General features: G+C 40.2%; 5 protein-coding genes across 5 annotated transcripts; 2 read left to right on the top strand and 3 right to left on the bottom strand.

Annotated features, from left to right (window-relative positions):
- Positions 1-65: 65 nt before the first annotated feature.
- On the bottom strand, positions 66-4,693 carry LOC107045131 (tubulin beta chain). The gene is made up of 7 exons (XM_015267269.2): positions 4,468-4,693; positions 2,607-2,715; positions 2,122-2,477; positions 1,794-1,961; positions 1,384-1,569; positions 379-780; positions 66-286 (listed from the first exon to the last, which is right to left on the bottom strand). The coding sequence occupies exons 1-7, from the start codon at positions 4,522-4,524 to the stop codon at positions 218-220; spliced, it is 1,347 nt and encodes a 448-aa protein (XP_015122755.1). The 5' UTR covers positions 4,525-4,693; the 3' UTR covers positions 66-217.
- Positions 4,694-4,705: 12 nt separating this feature from the next.
- LOC107045127 (DNA topoisomerase 3-alpha) lies at positions 4,706-11,321 on the top strand. The gene is made up of 5 exons (XM_015267265.2): positions 4,706-5,165; positions 6,176-6,522; positions 7,084-8,050; positions 8,486-9,329; positions 9,657-11,321. The coding sequence occupies exons 1-5, from the start codon at positions 4,974-4,976 to the stop codon at positions 10,484-10,486; spliced, it is 3,180 nt and encodes a 1,059-aa protein (XP_015122751.1). The 5' UTR covers positions 4,706-4,973; the 3' UTR covers positions 10,487-11,321.
- Positions 10,557-12,475, bottom strand: LOC107045134 (protein chibby homolog 1). The gene is made up of 3 exons (XM_015267271.2): positions 12,122-12,475; positions 11,269-11,384; positions 10,557-10,867 (listed from the first exon to the last, which is right to left on the bottom strand). The coding sequence occupies exons 1-3, from the start codon at positions 12,303-12,305 to the stop codon at positions 10,784-10,786; spliced, it is 384 nt and encodes a 127-aa protein (XP_015122757.1). The 5' UTR covers positions 12,306-12,475; the 3' UTR covers positions 10,557-10,783.
- Positions 12,179-15,188, top strand: LOC107045132. Its single transcript, XM_015267270.2, has 4 exons — positions 12,179-12,586; positions 12,670-12,713; positions 12,812-12,917; positions 13,275-15,188. The coding sequence occupies exons 3-4, from the start codon at positions 12,813-12,815 to the stop codon at positions 14,235-14,237; spliced, it is 1,068 nt and encodes a 355-aa protein (XP_015122756.1). The 5' UTR covers positions 12,179-12,586; positions 12,670-12,713; position 12,812; the 3' UTR covers positions 14,238-15,188.
- On the bottom strand, positions 14,854-18,591 carry LOC107045130 (zinc finger protein 260). The gene is made up of 2 exons (XM_015267268.2): positions 18,367-18,591; positions 14,854-17,472 (listed from the first exon to the last, which is right to left on the bottom strand). Exons 1-2 carry the CDS (start codon positions 18,496-18,498, stop codon positions 16,027-16,029), a joined length of 1,578 nt encoding a protein of 525 aa, XP_015122754.1. The 5' UTR covers positions 18,499-18,591; the 3' UTR covers positions 14,854-16,026.
- Positions 18,592-18,794: the final 203 nt, after the last annotated feature.

Raw genomic sequence — 18,794 nt, 5'->3', positions numbered from 1 at the left:
CCCATCACGATATAATCATGTAATTCAGGATCGTTCAAGGATTCATGCGAATAACAATGCACGAATTCGAGTTGGCAATGATATATTTTATGCTTTCTACAAAAAAAGTTACAAAGAAATACTTAAAGGAGTCGTTGCCTATTCAATGGAAAGGGAAGTCTGTTTGAGTGATAGGTTCATCACAAAAAGGGATAAAAACTTCTGGGAAGATATAACTTTACTCAGCTGCCTCTTCCTCCATGACTTCCTCGTCATCGAAGGCCTCTTCGTCTTCTGCTGTTGCCTCCTGTCATAATTGATCAATTATTCATTAATTACTCAACTCCACTGGAGAACAGATGAATTGACGATTTCAAGTCGGTTACAGTGTTTAATTACCTGATACTGTTGGTACTCAGACACCAAGTCATTCATGTTGCTCTCAGCCTCTGTGAACTCCATCTCGTCCATGCCCTCCCCCGTGTACCAGTGGAGGAAGGCTTTACGTCTGAACATGGCTGTGAACTGCTCGCTGATGCGTTTGAAGATCTCCTGAATGGCTGTGGAGTTACCGATGAAGGTGGCAGACATCTTCAGACCCTTGGGGGCGATGTCACAGACAGCTACTTTGACGTTGTTGGGAATCCACTCAACAAAATAGGCAGAATTTTTGTTCTGAATGTTCAACATCTGCTCGTCCACCTCCTTCATCGACATTTGACCTCGGAATATCGCTGCTACTGTCAAGTAACGACCGTGACGAGGGTCGCAGGCTGCCATCATGTTCTTGGCATCGAACATCTGTCGGGAATACAATGAGACGATTATAATGGGGTCGTTTCGCTCAGTTCATTGGGACTTCATCAGATTTTTTTTTTTGTTAGATGAGAAAATTGAATGAGAAATTTCAGACATATTTTCTTATTCGCATGTATATTGTTTGGAAATAAATCAGGGATCGGAAAAAATTGTTACTAATTCTGAAAGATGTTAATTGTAGATAAAAGTTCATAACTTTTTATTTAAATTTGAAAATATTTTTTAATTCCCAATTATAATTGAACAATTAATTCTAAATATCTGAATTTGATTTTTCAATTAATCTAATAATCATCTGATTTATAAAATATTTGAAAAATTTTACAATAAAGTTACCTGATTTTGTATGTAATAAAATAATTTAAACTCTGTATTACGATTTTGCCTATTTCTGATAAATTGGACATTCATAGTTAATTATGTATTTAATTTTCAGGAGAGTTTTAATTAGATTTAGGAAGGAAAGACTGAATTTCAAATTCACTCAAAATTCAATGTTTTCAAATTTTTTATCAACAGGAAGACGAGTTAGATGAGTTATAAAATATGAAGATTCGAGAAAAATATCTTAAATTTGATATTCACCTGTTGTGTGAGTTCTGGAACCGTTAGTGCGCGATATCCTTGACTTCCCCTGGCAGTCAGTGGAGCGAAACCTGGCATGAAGAAATGAAGACGTGGGAATGGTACCATGTTCACTGCCAATTTACGCAGATCAGCGTTTAATTGGCCTGGGAATCTCAGACACGTCGTCACACCTGACATTGTGACCTGAAAAATTGATTGGAAAAAATTAAATACCTCAACAAAAAATAAAAAATAAAAAACCGAAAACTTAAACTTAGGACTAATTCCCAGTTTCCACTGATTCCCGAATTTTCAATGATAATATTCCTTGAAATTTTAACGTAACTATAATGTGATGAAAATTTCCAAAAAGTGTTCGGGAAATTTGAGCCAGAAATTTTTAAAGTGCATTTGTGGAATGAACTTACTGAAACGAGATGATTTAAATCACCGTAAGTTGGTGAAGTCAACTTCAGGGTCCTGAAGCAAATATCGTAAAGTGCTTCGTTGTCGATACAGAAAGTCTCGTCAGTATTTTCCACCAGTTGGTGCACTGATAGTGTGGCATTGTAGGGCTCAACAACTGTATCTGATACCTAAAAAATGCGAAAAGCAATCTTAATGAATGAATCAATTAATTATTTAATTTAAAAAATTGAATTAATTAATTAATCAATTAATTGATTCATTCATTCATTCATTCATTGTTCAGTTGATGTTACGTATTTTCACAATTACATTGACTCCATCAATTACCTTTGGCGATGGAACCACACTGAAAGAATTCATAATACGATCGGGGTACTCCTCCCTGACTTTTGAAATTAAAAGAGTCCCCATGCCTGAGCCAGTGCCACCACCGAGGGAGTGAGTCAGCTGGAATCCTTGGAGACAGTCACATCCTTCTGCTTCCTTCCTCACAACCTCGAGAACAGAGTCGATGAGCTCTGCTCCCTCTGTGTAGTGTCCTTTAGCCCAGTTATTTCCAGCTCCACTCTGTCCAAAAACGAAATTATCGGGCCTGAAGATCTGACCGATGGGACCACTGCGAATGGAGTCCATAGTCCCTGGCTCGAGGTCGACGAGAATAGCACGAGGAACATATTTGTTATCTGATGGGATAATTTTCGTGTTACCAATAACTTCCTCTCAATCTCTTTGGCTTAAAGACATTCACAAAATAATCGGGGAATTTTTCTCAGATGTCTCATGACAATTAATAAACAATTATTTGTACTAACTTCCTGCTTCGTTGTAATAAACATTGATCCTCTCTAGCTGAAGATCATTCGTTCCAACGTATCTGCCAGTGGGGTCGATGCCATGCTCGTCAGAAATTATCTCCCAAAACTGTAAAGTGATTGAACAGTTGAAAGCAAGCCTGAAGACTCAGGACAAATGAGCATAACACTCTTCATTTATTTCTGAGTCTTCGAGGATAACTATTGACAGCGAAATGCTCTCTCTCGTGCGATTATCGAGGATTTTCCCTCTGCAATGTGCGAAAAGTGGAATTGTGAGGAGTCATACCCAGACTACGGCAGTGGTTGGAATACCAATGAATCGATTTTCACCCCAGGTACATTGAAAAAATAATTTAAGAATTTCAAAAAATCTTTTTTACGGGAAATTTTTTCAGCCACAAAATAAATCTTTCGACAATTTCCCTTGAAATCCTTCATTCCAAAAATAATAACGCATTTCTCAAAAGTCGAAACCACTTATGGCACCCATTACATTTCAACAGAGAAAAAGGCGGATGATGGCAATGATCGGTGCGGGGATCTTAGGCCCCCCGCTCCTCTGCCTCACGCAAATAAAGAGATTCAACCGTGAAGAAGACACTGAAGAAGATTAACTCCACATAACAACGAATCCCACCCCCAAACCCTCACTTTCCCCAAATACACGAGAACTCAAATAAAATCTAAAATACCATCTGTCCATGTACCAACGCCTCGTCATCGAGTTTTATCACAGAATTCTGTAACAAGAACTAAAAAAAGAAACGAATTCCCATGTTGTAATTTTACCTCTCCCTACTTATCAAACTGCCTCAATAATAAATAGTTTTAAGAAAGAATTTCAAGAGATCTTTTCCCAGGAAATTTCCTCAGCCACAAAAATAAATCTTTTGACAATTTCCCTTGAAATCCTTCATTCCAAAAATAATAACGCATTTCTCAAAAGTCGAAACCGCTTATGGCGCCCATTACATTTCAAAAGAGAAAACGGCGAATGCTGGCGATCCTAGGTCCCGTTCCCCCGCCTCACGCAAATAAAGAAATTCAACAAGAAAAACTTGAAGACCAATAACTCCCCATAACGACAAATCCCACCCCGGAAACCGTTAAAGCCCCCCGAACCCTCGCCTTCGAAAAATACACGAGAATTCAAATAAAATCTAAAATAGCAGCTGCGCATGTACCAACGTCGTCTATTCGAATAGAACGCATGTCACCTATACCCAGGCATTTCTCAGCACTACATAACACCCCAGTTATTTCAAGCGCATACCAAAAACCCTTTTCTCTCTCTCCAATTTTTCCCCGATCATTTTTCGTCTCCACACCGTTACAGGCCCTCAACAATCCCCGAATCACCCAATCCTCAAAGATAAGATGATTATCTTCCTGCGCGAAACTTATCGCGTAATAATATTCCACCCATATCTCAAAATTTTCTCTTCCTCGAATCCATGACACATATTAGTCACACGCAATTTTTTTTATTCCCCGCATTCCATCCTATTCATATCCATGGAAAAATGTCTATTAATAATGCCACCACGTGTTGAACATTTCAATGAAACCGAATAAAAAGAAATAAAAGAAAAATGGAAATCACTGTAACGGCCAAAAAAATACGAAAAATATGAATAAAATTATAAAAAGGAAGAAAAAATAAAAGAACATTAATAATCATTTCCAACAATTGATGCTCGACGATGAAACATTCTGATCAAGTTTCGAGTGTCCGGACATTTCGTTAATTCAATTAAACGCAATAGCATCCCTGAGCCGAGAGCCTCGAGGGCACGCCGTGAAAAATGGCAAACATCCGTTGGAAAATATTAAATTTAAAATAAATAGAAAATCCGACCTTGGAACCAATTTGGTTGCCGCACTGTCCCGCCTGCAGATGCACAATTTCCCTCATTATCTTGTCTTTGAGCGTGTTTTTTCACTGATAAATGCGACAGCGGAAAGACTAATGATTTTAGCACGAGGAGTTGAATTCTCTGGAAAGTTCAACTGCACTGAAAATTGGGAGTTATGTTTGGTTCTATTCCCTCGGTGAGTGCAACTTCAACTATCCAATCAGTGCTTCGGTGGGAAAATCTGCGCGACATCCGCACTGTTGCGCGACACACGAGAACTACAGATGACCTCTTACGTTTGAGTGAAAGACCGCCAAATGTTGTTGACATCGTTTAGCGACAAAAATTACAAAGACTTTGATGATCAGTCGGTGCGGATTGTTTCGGGGGAATTGCAGGTGATTGACGATTTGTTGAGATAATTGACGGGCTTCGGGAATTATTATTAATTGGTGTTGAGGACTGTCAATGCGGGAAATGACGAGACGTCTTAACCTCAAATTGAAGTATGCGGTTTCGTTTTTTTGGGGTTTGTTTGGGAATCAGGAAGAATTTTAGGGAACGAGTGAGGGGGTTCTGTGGTAAATCGGGGGTCATTGAGGGGAAGTGCGGGGGCGTTATGAAGGTGTTAAATGTCGCGGAGAAGAACGATGCCGCGAAGAATATCGCTGGACTGTTGTCCAGGGGAGCATCGAGACGGGTGAGTAATGGATTTGTGATTCATCGAGTGAAGTGGATTTTTCATGATTTTTATGGGAAAGATGAGAAGGCTTAAGTAGTAAAGTGGTAAACCGGTTTGTCGATTTTGACTGTTGCCCAGATGTCAAGGATTATCTCGGAACCTGAGGAAGATAGCAAAATTATTGTTGGAACCTTCTTGGAGCCCTTAATTTGCTCTGCAAAAAAGGTCGTCACGAAAATTTCGTTATCTCCTGTAGATTCGGAGATATTCCGCGAAAACTCAGCTGAGGAAGAAATCACCTTGAACTGTTTACCACTTCGTACTGATTTTTATAGTCTCTTTGGGGAATGAAGTTGAAGCTGTGGGACACTCGGAGAAAAATTCAGTCTTGTTTTGGATTAAATCAATCGCTAGTTGAAAATCATCAAAAGAAAAATTCATTTATTTAAAATTGAAAGTCTCAAAGTTCTCCAACAATTGCTCCTACACTGAGAGAAAAATAAACAAGTTGTCAAACAAGTGTTGTTTGAAAATTTTTTCAGTTCTCAATCAGGAATTTTTTAGGTCTCAATCTTCCCGGTAGAAATGATTTCAAATATTTTGTATTTTCCTCAGATTTAAACATGAAAACATTTGATGAACTCAATATCAATTAATCAATTTATTAATCATTAATTTACTATTAATTTGTTATGAAATTATCATTACTCAATGAATTAGTAAACTATTGATTAAATTCGCTTGAATAAATTGATCAATTTTTTCTGCATCTAATATCTCTACAAAATTTTGGATATTCTGCAAAGATTTCAAGATCTCAATAAAAAAACTATAAATGTTCCCGGATGTTTCAAGAGAAAATCATCTTTATTGCCCTCAAATTCTTCGACAAAAAAAGTTTCAGAAGAAATTTTTTACATTTCTTTCACATATCCATTGAAAACACTTCTGAATGAAGCGCATTCGTCCCATTTCCTCTACATTTGATGCAATTAAATCAACCTACTACGTGATTTTGTTATAAATAGAGAGAGGGGCTATCAAAATACAACAAGATCTACGAATTCGAGATTAATTTATGGAACCAGAACTGCACGATGGTGATGACCTCGGTCTCCGGTCATTTACTAAATTACGATTTCGTGGGGGCCTACAGGAAGTGGCAGGGATGCCACCCCCTCTCCCTCTTCGACGCACCTGTGACGAAGCAGTGCTCAGACGATAATTACATAAAAATCAAGAAGACGATCGAGAGGGAGGTGAGGGGCTGTGGGGCTCTCATCATCTGGACTGATTGTGATAGAGAGGGGGAGAATATTGGATATGAGATTATTCAAGTCTGCCAGGCTGTTAAACCGAACATCAGAGTTTACAGGTGATTAATTAATTCCATCGATTACATTCAGGGACACAATAACAAAGAATGGAAAACTTATTGTGGAGAACAAATCTTTCTTCGTTCTTTCATTCATTTTATTTTCCTTTGAACGTATGATTTTTTTCCGTTTATTCAGGCCTTAAAATCTAATAATTTATTTTACATTTTGATTATTATTATTGCAGTCATTTTAATTATTTTTATTATCATATCTGTTGCGTATATTCTAAACATCTTCAAAGGGAGATGTTTAGAATAATTTCAGAGGGATGCATTTTTTGTAGAGCTTTTAATAACCCTTTAAGAAAATCTCTTCTGATTGTTTCTTCAAAATTTAATAGTTTCCAAAACACGAAATAAACCATATCAATTCTTCAATACATCCGAAACTCATTTTTGCATTCCTAATCTGCAACTTCTTAGTCCCCAGGGACGTCTATTGCATTCGCAGATATTGCTCGAAAACTAAGCTAAAGTCTACTTGAATCATTTTACCGTTTCGTTATTGAAACGTTTGTCCATTGAAAAACCGTCTTCACAAGTCCCCCACATTCCCAGGGCGAATTTCTCCGAGATAACAGCGACCTCGATAAATCGAGCGATCCAAACTCTGGGTGTGCCAAATCAGCAGGTGAGCGATGCAGTGGACGTCCGCTCAGAGCTGGATCTCCGAATAGGTGCAGCCTTCACTCGTTTCCAGACCCTTCGCCTCCAAAAGGTCTTCCCCCGCACCCTAGCCGAAATGCTGATAAGCTACGGGAGCTGTCAGTTCCCCACCCTGGGTTTCGTAGTCGAGAGATTCCTCGCCATCGAGCGCTTCAAATCCGAGCCGTACTGGAAGCTCAGGGTCAGCGACAACCACGACAACCTAAACGTGGAATTTCGTTGGGCAAGACACCGATTATTCGAGAAGACGCCCTGCCAGGTGTTCCTGGACATTTGCCTGGAGAATCCTGACGCTACAGTCGAGAGAATCACGACGAAACCCAAGAGCAAGTGGCGTCCAGTGCCCCTGGACACTGTGGAGCTGGAGAAGCAAGGCTCGAGGAAGCTTCGGATGAACGCTAAGGAGACCATGAAGATCGCTGAGAGACTGTACACTCAGGGCTTCATCAGCTATCCAAGGACTGAAACCAACATATTCCCGCAGGGCTTGAGTCTCCAGCCTCTCGTGGAACAGCAGGCCGATCATCCAGAGTGGGGGGCATTTGCTCAACGAGTCCTCAACGAGGGCATCACACCTCGACAAGGCAAGAAGAGCGATCAGGCCCATCCCCCAATTCACCCGACGAAATTCACGGACTCGCTCCAGGGGAATGAGGCGAGAGTCTATGAGTTTGTGGTTCGACACTTCCTCGCCTGCCTTTCGAAGAACGCTGAGGGCTTCGAGACAACTGTGGAGATTGACATTGCTGGCGAGAAATTCACGACGAATGGACTCCAGATCATTGCGAAGAATTATCTGGACGTTTATATTTATGAGAGGTGGAATGCTAAGGAGATTCATCTCTATGAGGAACGCCAGGTCTGTGGGTTTTTTTTTGTTTGAGTAAGAATGGTTTTGCACTTGTGGGGATTTGGTGACTCGAGATATTCAGGATATTAAAGTAAGATTTTTCGTCAATACATGAAAATTTTGTCAATCAAATTGGGAGGAAATTAATCCTATTTATTCTTTCTATAAAATATTTTCCATTGCACATTATTTTACTGTAAGAAAACGCCCAGATAAACTGCGAAATACGAATCCAGTAGAATTTTCTGGCGAATTTAATGGGTTTTTCTACAAAATTTTTCCGTAAGTGGCATCTTTAGTTTAAAAAAAAAAACAAATTAAGAACAACCTGTAAAAAAATTGACCATTTTGCATCACTAGAAATATCGAATTTGATTGTCTTTATGAATCCCAAATCTTCCAGACGATTCTCAGCGAAATAATTCCAAACTTAATTTTCCGCAGGTGTTCAGGCCAACGGACATATCAATGGTGGAGGAGAAGACCTCCCCCCCGAACCTCCTAACCGAAGCCGACCTGATCGCGCTGATGGACAAGCACGGAATCGGCACTGACGCAACCCACGCCGAGCACATCGACACCATAAAATCTCGTCAGTACGTGGGTATGCGAGACAATCAGTACCTGATCCCGGGAAAATTGGGAATTGGCTTGGTGTTGGGCTACGACAACATGGGATTCCAGATGTCAAAGCCCAATCTTCGAGCTGAACTCGAGAACGACTTGAAACTCATCTGCGAGGGTCAGAAGACCCCCCAGGAGGTTTTGCAGACACAAATAAATAAGTACAGAGAGGTCTTCAGAGTGGCACTGGAGCGTGCGAATTTAATTGACACAGCTTTGTCGGAGTACTTGGACGAGAGACCGAGTGATGCTCCCGAGCTAGAGATGACGGAGCCACCCGAGGAGGTGGTGATATTCAAGTGCCCCAAGTGCGGTTGCAACATGACGTTGAAGGACAAACGGCAGGGGGTGGGCAAGTACATTGGGTGCATGGGGTTTCCAGGCTGCACCAATGCCATTTGGTTCCCCGAGACTGTCACTGGGGTCTCGGTACTCCCAGACTCCTGCAACAGGTGCCAGGACTTCAGGAAGTTGAGGGTGAAGATTCGACCTGGGACTGTGCCATTGCTGGGGTCTCAGGTGGACACGTGCATTGGGGGGTGTGATCAGATGTTCAATGAGATCATGGGGATTCGTGAGGCGAACATCAAGAGGGGAGCTGGCCTTCCGGACAGTGGGTATGGGAGCAGTCAGAGCACTCAGAGACTCCAGGCATCTGCACCAGGTAATTCCAAGCGATGACCAATTTTTCAAAACATCTGGGATCAAATTATAGTTTATCAATATTTTATGCATTCTATGAATTCTATAAATTCCATGAATTAGAGAGCCTTTCCACCGAAAACTTGAAAGTTCAATTTTTTAAATCTCAATTTTTTTCTCAAAATTGGACAAATTGTTTAAAATATTAATTCGCCTTGAATTGTTCACATTACGAAATGAATTTTTCATCCTAAATATTACACTTTATGATATCCATATTTGGATGCGATGAAAAGAAGTGATTTTTATTCTATCTACATGATATTCAAATACCTCATGACCTCCCCAGCTGCTGCTCGTCCCCAGAACGGAAGCACCGGAAGATCCCTCCCAGGAACATCAACACAGAGCACGCGTCCTGCCCCCAGACCCCCACCTGCGCCCCCCCGTCCCCCCAACCCAGGACCGATGAGACCCCCAGACAACCCCAGAAACTCCAAACGCAGCAATAATGACGGGCCCGCCCCCCCAGGCCCCAAGAAACCCAGAGTGGCGCCTCCCAGACCCCCCAGCACCTCTCGAACCCCCCAAAACGACACTCACTCCTTCATGTGCAATTGTCATCAGCCAGCTGTCCAGCTGACAGTCAGGAAGGAGGGGCCCAACCAGGGAAGACTGTTCTATAAATGTTCTAAATCCCAGGGAACAGGTTGTGACTTCTTCCTCTGGGCTGACGATGGAGATCTTGGACAGGCTGAACCGAGACATCAACCACCACCACCCAGAGGGAATCAGCCGGCCAGACGTAATGACGAGTGGGATCCTCCCCCACGAGGTGGGGATAGGAATCATAATCAAGGGGATGATAATGCCCCTCGGTGCCAGTGTGGACAGCCCGCGAGGAAATTAACTGTCAGGAAGGAGGGACCCAACCAAGGAAGACAGTTCTGGGGCTGTCCACAGGGGATGGGGAGCACTTGTAAATTTTTCGTCTGGGCTGATGGAGATGGAGAGAATAATCCTGGCGGCGGGGGCGGGGGAGGGGGCGGGGGTGGATGGGGTGGAGGCAGAGGGGGAAGAGGGGGACGAGGGGGCAGAGGAGGGACTGGTGTCAAGAGAAAATGTGGAGTGTGTGGGGTAGAAGGTCACACCAAGAGAACTTGCCCTCAAAATAATTAACGTGGCTAGTCTATATTCAGTTAGGTGCATATTGCACTGCCTTCAGAATGTTCAGTAATTGTACAGAGAGTAATTTTATGACACATTTTTATGAATTCAGTGCCTTAATCAGTGAGAATTGTGATAATTATTTACGAGATTTCGACAGTGGGATTGAGGATCTCGAGGTCTGCGGGGCTCTCCCTCGACTGTTGTCTTTAATTTGTAGAGATGATTATGTTAATTGTGGGTTGGGGATAATTGGGGATATCAGCTGGCATCTGGTTGACTTTGGAGGTTTTAGGATAATTGTTGATGTCATTTGCGAGATCTTGACAGTTTTGCTTTAAGACTTTGGAGTTCGGTTTTGTGTAGCTCTGCCTCAACTGTTGTCTCTGTGATCTGTAAAGATGATTGCGTTATACTGTTGAATGTTTTGTAATTCGATGCGGGGGAATATCGTTTGTGGGATTTTTTATTCATCTAGAAAATTCAACGAAATTGAGTGTTTCATGGTCAACTAACTTCTTCTGAAAATTAAAAATGACATTCAACTGTATTTTCGACAGATTGAAAATTCAAAAAACAAATGGCTTCAATTTCCACCATTTTTATCGTCATATGGATCTTGAAATTGAAAATTTAAGCAAATTTTCTTGCATATTCCAGAAATTTAATGATTTGTCAGTAAAAGCACACATTAGACGTTCAAAATTTCAAAATTTTTTTCTGTAATTCCAGGATTCATTTCCAAAGAGTGTAAGGGAGATTTTAAAGAGATCGATTTGAGATTAATTTCTCACCATGTCTAATAGCAGATCGAACTTTATCTTCAATAAATTATTTTCTTCTTCCAGTCGTCGAACTTCTTTTTTCAGTTTTTCATTCTCTTTGAAGGTGCCTCCTACCTTTCCAGTTTCTGAAGTTGAAAGCAATAATTTCATATTTGATCAGTTGTGAGAATTTTTTGCTGCGAGTAGCTTTGTAATCTTTTTGGATTTTTTTGGGGTATATTGACCCAGTATTTTTTGAAAATTCGAATTGGGAGGATATCTTTGAATATCATGCTTCAAATGAATTCAATTATAGCTTAAAATGTTTGTTTAAATGCCACTAAGTCGAAGTTAAAAGATGAGTACGATAGCTACATTCAATGATTTAATCTATATGATAATTGTTGGAAATGTCTAATTTTTCATGAATTTAAAAGTTTCTATTAACATTTTATGGGAGGGCTGAGAGAGGTAGAACTGTAAAAAGACAATCGGTCGTATAGAAGAAAGGGACAATAAGAATAATAATGATGATAACATGCACCTAAGTTGAAAATCTCACAAAATTAGTTGAAAAGAAATCTTATTCACTCCAATAAAAAAAAAAATAAAGCATTGTACATGATAGAAGACACATTACTAATTTATTAACAAAAATAACTGTACTCTATGCAATACAAGAGCAATTTCCCATTTGTTATTCAAATTAATCTCAGAGACTTCTCGAGTGACATTTTTGAGAAAATATTGGTATAATTTTTGTAGTAAACCACTTTCTCCATAAAAAATGTCTCAACATTCTCTCCTAAAATAAATCACTATCGAAAGGATGTCATGTTCATTATCAAATTGACAAAATAAAAAACCGTTTATAATAATTTACCCGGAATCCAATTGCCCCCATCAAAAGTCGCCTCCTGTTCCCCCAACCGAATCCTAATAGCCCCGATATCCGGTCCAAGTTCCCTCTCAATTCTTTTCGGACTCAAGTCCTTATTCGCCAACGATACCGACGCTTTCCTAATCGGCGTTTTCTTCGGTGAAAATTTATTCGTAAAAAAAGGCATTTTATTTATTACCCCCAAACGCCCACGTAATCCACGACTACCACAAGCTTAATCACTCAATTGCTTATATTTTTTCCATTAAAAAACTATTTTATGGCAACGAAGTGGTTTCTGAACAGGACTTTGTTTATAAACATAAGTACAATATCATGAAAACCCAACAAAAGCCTCGGAAGTATTGTAAATTCCCGCGTGGCGTCGCTAATCTCTAACAATTCAATATGGCCGCGTAATCTCTTGCTGGTGTTTATTTTTTTGAACATGCGGTCGCTATTAAACCGGTAAAATTAGTATAAACTATATTACGAGTATTTACAGGATTCAAAAAACAACTGAGAATAATGTATATATTGTAATTTTCAAGGCCTCGCATGACTGTTGAGTGTGCCCACCTGACACACGCTAAAAGTACGTATTCCACCCCAAACGATTCCCAAACGTATCTCATTTTTAACCTCAAAACAAAGGGGCAACGCCACATTTGTTCATTAATATTGGTGTTGTAGGATGGATGAGTATTGTCCACTGTGTCATAAAGTGGGTAATTACAAGAAGATCAGGGCTATACAGGTGAATCATGATGAGGCTGTCTGGCTGTGCGAGGAGGAAAAGGTGAGTGAATTTTTAGAACTTCCAAAACGAAAAAATTCTGTTAAAAATTATATTTTTTTATTTCGATGGGGGGAAGTTCCATATAATTATCACTTTGAAGCTTCAATATCGCATGAACAAACAAACAAACAATTTGCATTGAATAAACTGAATGATTTGGCAGCTGAATATGAAATGACAATTGTTTTCATGTGAAAGACCTGACAAATTTGCGAAATAATGCATTCGTTCACGAAATTTGGGGACTAGGGGGGCAAAATGGACACTCATGACTTTTTTCAATGCAAGAAGATCGTCCTTATTATTTAACCTGAGGTTATATTTTCATAATGACTAACATTTCCATTGTTTTTTCAGTGTCCCTGGCCCTTCGGCTACGAGGAATTCAAATTCATCCCCCGAAGGATCGAGGAGCTATCGAAAAAGACCTATTCGAGGACTGAAACTGGTAAGAATAAGGAAGCGACAGCGATCTCCACTGAACTGGGTGTCTACACACCCCCTGTGACTCCCAGCAACGAAAGTTCCTCAAAAGACAGTGGAAAACTCGATAATTTGGGTGTGACAACACCGAGCACTATTAGCTCCCCTTTCACCGGTAAAATTAGCCCGACGTACAGGTCCAGGGCAGTCCTCACCCACCAACCAATCAAACAAGAGAGCCCCCAAGAGTCCAACGAGAAATTCTCAAACCCAGTCTCAAGTATCTTTGACATCGATAGTTCAGTTCCAGTTGGGAAAATTGGAATTGCGGTGATGAAGCAGGGGACAGGGCCTTCCACTTGTGATGGTAACCGAGGGAAACATGATTTTAGATCTAAAATCGTCAAGAGAAAAATGACAAATGTCCCTCAGATCAGATCCATCGAGACGATTCCCAATAATTTAATCAAGATCGAAGTGAAAGAGGATCTGGCGACTAATTTAGTGACCCCCACAGTTAAGATTAGCCCCTCAAAAGGTAATTGTGAAGCCAATCGGTGTGTAACGAGCCCTCCCCGAGGGCCTCCGCTGCCAGAAACTAATGAATTAGAAAATTTTGATTCAATGCCTGAAGTACCAAAGAAGATCCTCAAACTTTCAGACGATGAAATTGAAGAGAAACCTGGTGTTGATCAATTATCTGATCAGATGTTAGGAGACAATCTCTTGCAATCGAGTGATTATTTAGAAATGATGAACTTTGAGGGGGGAAACGATGCCATGGATAGCTCTGGACAAGTGGGTCTTAGTGGAATTTTCGAGGAGTTGTTGGTGGGGAATTTTCAAAATGTGACTCAGGAAATTGATGACGACTGGCTCAAGTCCATGCTGATATAGATGTAGAATCGTCAAGAGAAAAATCACAAGCGTCACTCAGATCAGATCCATCCAGACAATTCCCAGTAATTTAATCAAGATCGGAGTGAAAGAGGATGTGTCAACTAATTTAGCGACCCCCACAATTCAGATTAGCCAATCAAAAGGTAATTATGAAGCTCCTGGGTGCGTAACAAGCACGCCCCAAGGGCCTCCGCATCCAGAAACTAATGAATTACAAAATTTTGATTCAATGTCTGAAGTACCAAAGATCCTCAAACGTTCTGACAATGAATGAATTATCTGATCACATATTAGGGGACAATCTCTTGCAATCAAGTGATTATTTAGAACTGATGAACTTTGAGGGGGGAAATGATGCCATGGATAACTCTGCTCAAGTGGCTCTTAGTGGAATTTTCGAGAAGTTGTTGGTGGGGAATTTCCAAAATGTGACTCAGGAAATTGACGATGACAGGGTCAAGTCATTGCTGATATAATGTAAATAAAAGTTGATCAATTTTTCGATGAATTTGGACTACAGTCACTCAGGGATCGCAAAGGGAAGTAAGTTTACTTGTTCGTTAGCTGTGAGTTTCAATTAATTGTATTTTTAATGAAGAACTGAACAGTTCAATTGTACAAAAATGAGAGTCATGCTCTCAGACTGTTTAGGGATTATGAATAGTCTAAGGATTTTGTACGCTGTATTTTTTCAAGGGGAATAATTCAGTGCGTGTGCGAAGGTTGAGTGCATCATTCAAATTTCCACAGGTTTTGTTCACTAGCTTCGTTTCTATTAACATCAAGTATTTACATTAATATTTTTAAACAGTGTCACAGGATTGAGGTCAGTATTGAAGTCTTGTGAGTAGGCGATCAATTTTTCAGGTACTTTGATTTTTAATAGTTGAAACGTGTGAGATGAGTGTAAATAAATATTGTTATGAATTAACTGGCATTTACGATCAATCACGTGAGGTTTTTATAGTTTTTTTTTTCAATTGTGAAATGAGGGAAGTGAGTAGTCCTCAATATGATACATAATCATGTTCATAACGTATTAGTTAACGAAGTTGAGTCGTCAGTCATTAATTTTCATATAATTTTCAACTTCTCCATTGTCCCTCGGACTTCATCTATAGTATTTTATACTTCCTCTCATACCGTTTCGTCAAATTAGGATTCTACAGGAGTTTCAAGTCACACATTGCACAGGGGAATGGCTCCTGCTGAGAATAAGTAATAATTTCGTATTCATAGAAATTTTTTCCGGAGATTTCACTAGTGTGGGGTTTCACCCCTTATGAATTTTTCCATGCGATTTTTGTTGACATGTTGCGTCAGATTAAACAAAGGGTAAAACGTCTTGGAACAAAACGCACATTTGTGAGGTCTCTCGAACGTGTGGTACCTCCCGACATGACAGTCAATTTCGTACGTTTCTTCCTCGCTTATCCATCCCCATATCCCACCCAATGCAAGATTGTCCCTACACATTAAACTTGGTCCATAGACTCTACAAGTGTGCGGTTTTGTCTTTTCAACACCGAAATTTCAAGTGGAACTACTTAAAAACGTTGCTAACAAATCAGTGAACCCCTCGCGTCTAACGAGAGCTCAATATCCCTGAGATTTGATAACTTCTGATGGACGAAAAATTATCAAACCCATATGTAGTTAAACCTCTCCAATTTAGCTTTCCAATGGTGTCGGTTTCATTTTACTATCTGTCATAGTTTCGAAATGATCTAATTTCGAAAAGTGTTCTGCATTTTCGCTTAGGTCCACACGACATATGGACGCCGTGTCAGTCATTAATTGTATTATTTTCAATTTTACCATCCTCCCCCAGACTGGATCCTCTATTTTTATGTTTCCTCTCATAATGCTTCGCCAAATTCCCCTTCTGCGTGAATTTCAATTCACACATTGCACATGGGTATGGCCTCTGTCCAGTATGAATCATGACATGCTGCTTCAGATTATACAGAGAGTAAAACGCCTTGGAACAAAACACACATTTGTGGGGTCTCTCGAAGGTGTGGTACCTCCTGACATGATCAGTCAATTCCGAGAGTTTTCTGAACCTCTCGTCGCACTGATCACACTTCCTCGGCTTTCCACCCCCATGTCCCGCCCTGTGCAGCACCATCTCCTCGTGTTCGTAAAAGCTACGTCCACACACTCCACAAGTGTGAGGCTTCGTCCCCTCCTTGTGAATCTTCAAATGTTTCGTTTTATTCGCTTTCTGCGAGAACCTTTTGCCACAAATTTCACAGCTGTAGGGCTTGTCACCAGTGTGGACTCTCTCGTGCTGCTTCAGGGCCACCAATTGCGCGAAGGACTTGTCGCAGATCTCGCAGGTGAAGGGCTTCTCACCTGTGTGAGTCCTCATGTGCTTCTCCACGTCACTGGGACGGAGGAAGGGCTTCTCGCAGAATTTGCAGCGGTAGCGGGGGTTGTCGTGGAACTTTCGGTGGAAATTTAACTGTCCCATCTGGGAGAATCTTCTGTTGCAGGTCTCGCAGGCAAATGGACGCTCACCCGTGTGCACTGGCATGTGACGTTTCAGGAGAGATGCACTCGAGAATTTTGTATTGCACTCTGAGCATTCAACAGTTGCTTTCTCTGGTCTGATTTTTTTTGGTGATTGGTTCGAAGAAATTGCGCTCGATTCCTGGGGGTCAGGGGGGACTCTCTTTCTTTCACTTTCTGGTCTTTGGTCCTTTGATGTGGTATTGGTGATGTCTTCTGAGGGGAGGTTCCTCCCCTCACGTGAAATACTGCACTCCATGCAGTGGATCGAGGCTGCGTCCAAGTCTGAGAATGAGTTGTTGCAGTGCAGACATTTGTATTCGTAAATTGTGCTCTCGGATTCCGTTTTTAGGGAAATCGTCGGGTCCTGCCGGATGTCCGGGGTCTCTTCCAGCTGGTTTTTTGGGGTGGATACGCTTTCGTTTGGGAGTGGATGCAGAAATCGTTGGGAGGAGTTCGTTTTCGGAGCCATAGAACCAGGATTTCTCGATGTTTCTTGGAAATCATCGTCGGGGGCCAGGGCTGGATCGCGATCCGGAATTATTTCGTCTGGTTTTTCAACCTTCGTGAAACAATCCTCTCGATTATTTGAATCTTTGTAACTTCGGGATAAACTGTAATGAGTTCTCAAGCATTTGTCCCGGAAATCGTAGAAACGGGTGATTTCTTCGCTGCAATTTTTACAGATTTTCGTGGAGAATGAAGTCGTGGGCTCAATCTGAAAATTAAACAATTTGAGGTATTTGTTTTATTTACACAGAGCAGTATTTAAATATTGTAATAATTGCTGATTTATCATTATTGTGATTATTCTTATTATTGATTCATCGTGTGGGGGGACAGGTTCAGAAAAATGAATAGTAAAGTTTTAACGATTCCACGGAACAAGGAGAGGAAAGAAGAGGAATGCTTTGTGTATTCGAAACGTAATGCAATTGAACTAGTTATATTTTTTCCTGTTGATTACTGCTGCTGACCGAAACATGGCCCAAAGGAATTTAAATAATTTGAGAACATATGGCCGAGAACGTCTATTTCATTGAAAAGAAAAGAAAAGTCTTGAACATTCAATTGAAAAATTCGAGGGGAAAATAATGAAAGAGGAAGGATTATCTATTGCCTAATATCAAATATCAATATAAAATTTCCAGTCAAATATGTATCAAAAAAAGACCATCGGTTGTGTAGAAGAAAAGGATAATAAGAATAATGACGATGATGACATTCAACTAAATTGAAAATCTGACAAAATTAGTTGAAAAAAAATCTTATTTAATTCATTAATATTAAATAAACAATGAATTATACATGACAGAAGGAAATGATGCGCAAAATAGCCATTCGGCAGCATACAGCGTATTTATTAGTAAAAATAACTAGACTATATGCAATACAAGAGCAATTTCCCACTCGTTTCATATTGTTATTTTTCTATTTATTTATATTTTTTATAAGACGGTGATATAAATGGAAATTTCTTTATCGGTCGAGCAACAATGTCCGTAACCTGGATAGTTTCGTCGTAGAAATAGAAATATTTTGTATCAACAGAGAAACTACTCGTATATTCATTTTTCTGTGAATAAAATTGATGAATTTGAAGTCAATTTACCGGAAGGGCTAGGCAGATCATGATTTTGGTGGAGAGCGATGGTCCATCGCTTGTGGAATTCGAAAATATCGACAGGAAAGTCTCGTCGAAGTCGTTCAGACACAACCGACAGCTATTATCACTCTCATTCATGTTGGAATAATCAACTGTTTGAATTGTGTATTGAGTTAAATTTTGGGACAACAACTTTTCTTGTGTAACAACAATTGATCAACAATGGGTATGCGTTCCTATATCCCGCTATGCACATGGCGCCATTGTTGGGTAGCGAGAGTACTCAGGACTAATTCAAAACGAATATACCACGGAGGATGGAAGTATCATTATTTGTGTATAAAAGTACTGCAACTGTTGGAAATCTCGGAAAATTGGTCATGAAAATTTCGAAAAAATTTTGAACACATGTCGATTATGAAATGTTGGGTATG

The sequence above is a fragment of the Diachasma alloeum genome, unplaced genomic scaffold (assembly GCF_001412515.2).
Source record: "Diachasma alloeum isolate Michigan unplaced genomic scaffold, Dall2.0 Dall_scaffold_00879, whole genome shotgun sequence".
Taxonomy (NCBI): Eukaryota; Metazoa; Arthropoda; class Insecta; order Hymenoptera; family Braconidae; genus Diachasma; species Diachasma alloeum.
The sequence above is the reverse complement of the archived record's forward strand: the minus strand, read 5'-3'. Positions and strand labels throughout refer to the sequence as shown.

Bases quoted from the DNA above. Each gene is read 5' to 3' on its own strand.
- LOC107045131 (XM_015267269.2), bottom strand. From the start codon at position 4,524: ATGAGGGAAATTGTGCATCTGCAGGCGGGACAGTGCGGCAACCAAATT. The intron at 1,570-1,793 runs GTAAGTTCATTC...TCAATTTTTCAG, and splicing joins ATTTAAATCATCTCGTTTCA to GTCACAATGTCAGGTGTGAC. The intron at 781-1,383 runs GTGAATATCAAA...TATTCCCGACAG, and splicing joins TTCCAGAACTCACACAACAG to ATGTTCGATGCCAAGAACAT.
- LOC107045127 (XM_015267265.2), top strand. From the start codon at position 4,974: ATGCGGTTTCGTTTTTTTGGGGTTTGTTTGGGAATCAGGAAGAATTTT. The intron at 5,166-6,175 runs GTGAGTAATGGA...TGTTATAAATAG, and splicing joins CCAGGGGAGCATCGAGACGG to AGAGAGGGGCTATCAAAATA. The intron at 9,330-9,656 runs GTAATTCCAAGC...TGACCTCCCCAG, and splicing joins ACTCCAGGCATCTGCACCAG to CTGCTGCTCGTCCCCAGAAC.
- LOC107045134 (XM_015267271.2), bottom strand. From the start codon at position 12,305: ATGCCTTTTTTTACGAATAAATTTTCACCGAAGAAAACGCCGATTAGG. The intron at 11,385-12,121 runs GTAAATTATTAT...TTTCAACTTCAG, and splicing joins TGGGGGCAATTGGATTCCGG to AAACTGGAAAGGTAGGAGGC. The intron at 10,868-11,268 runs GTGAGAAATTAA...TCATCTTTACAG, and splicing joins TCGATCTGCTATTAGACATG to ATCACAGAGACAACAGTTGA.
- LOC107045132 (XM_015267270.2), top strand. From the start codon at position 12,813: ATGGATGAGTATTGTCCACTGTGTCATAAAGTGGGTAATTACAAGAAG. The intron at 12,918-13,274 runs GTGAGTGAATTT...TTGTTTTTTCAG, and splicing joins GGCTGTGCGAGGAGGAAAAG to TGTCCCTGGCCCTTCGGCTA.
- LOC107045130 (XM_015267268.2), bottom strand. From the start codon at position 18,498: ATGAATGAGAGTGATAATAGCTGTCGGTTGTGTCTGAACGACTTCGAC. The intron at 17,473-18,366 runs GTAAATTGACTT...TTTAATTTTCAG, and splicing joins TGATCTGCCTAGCCCTTCCG to ATTGAGCCCACGACTTCATT.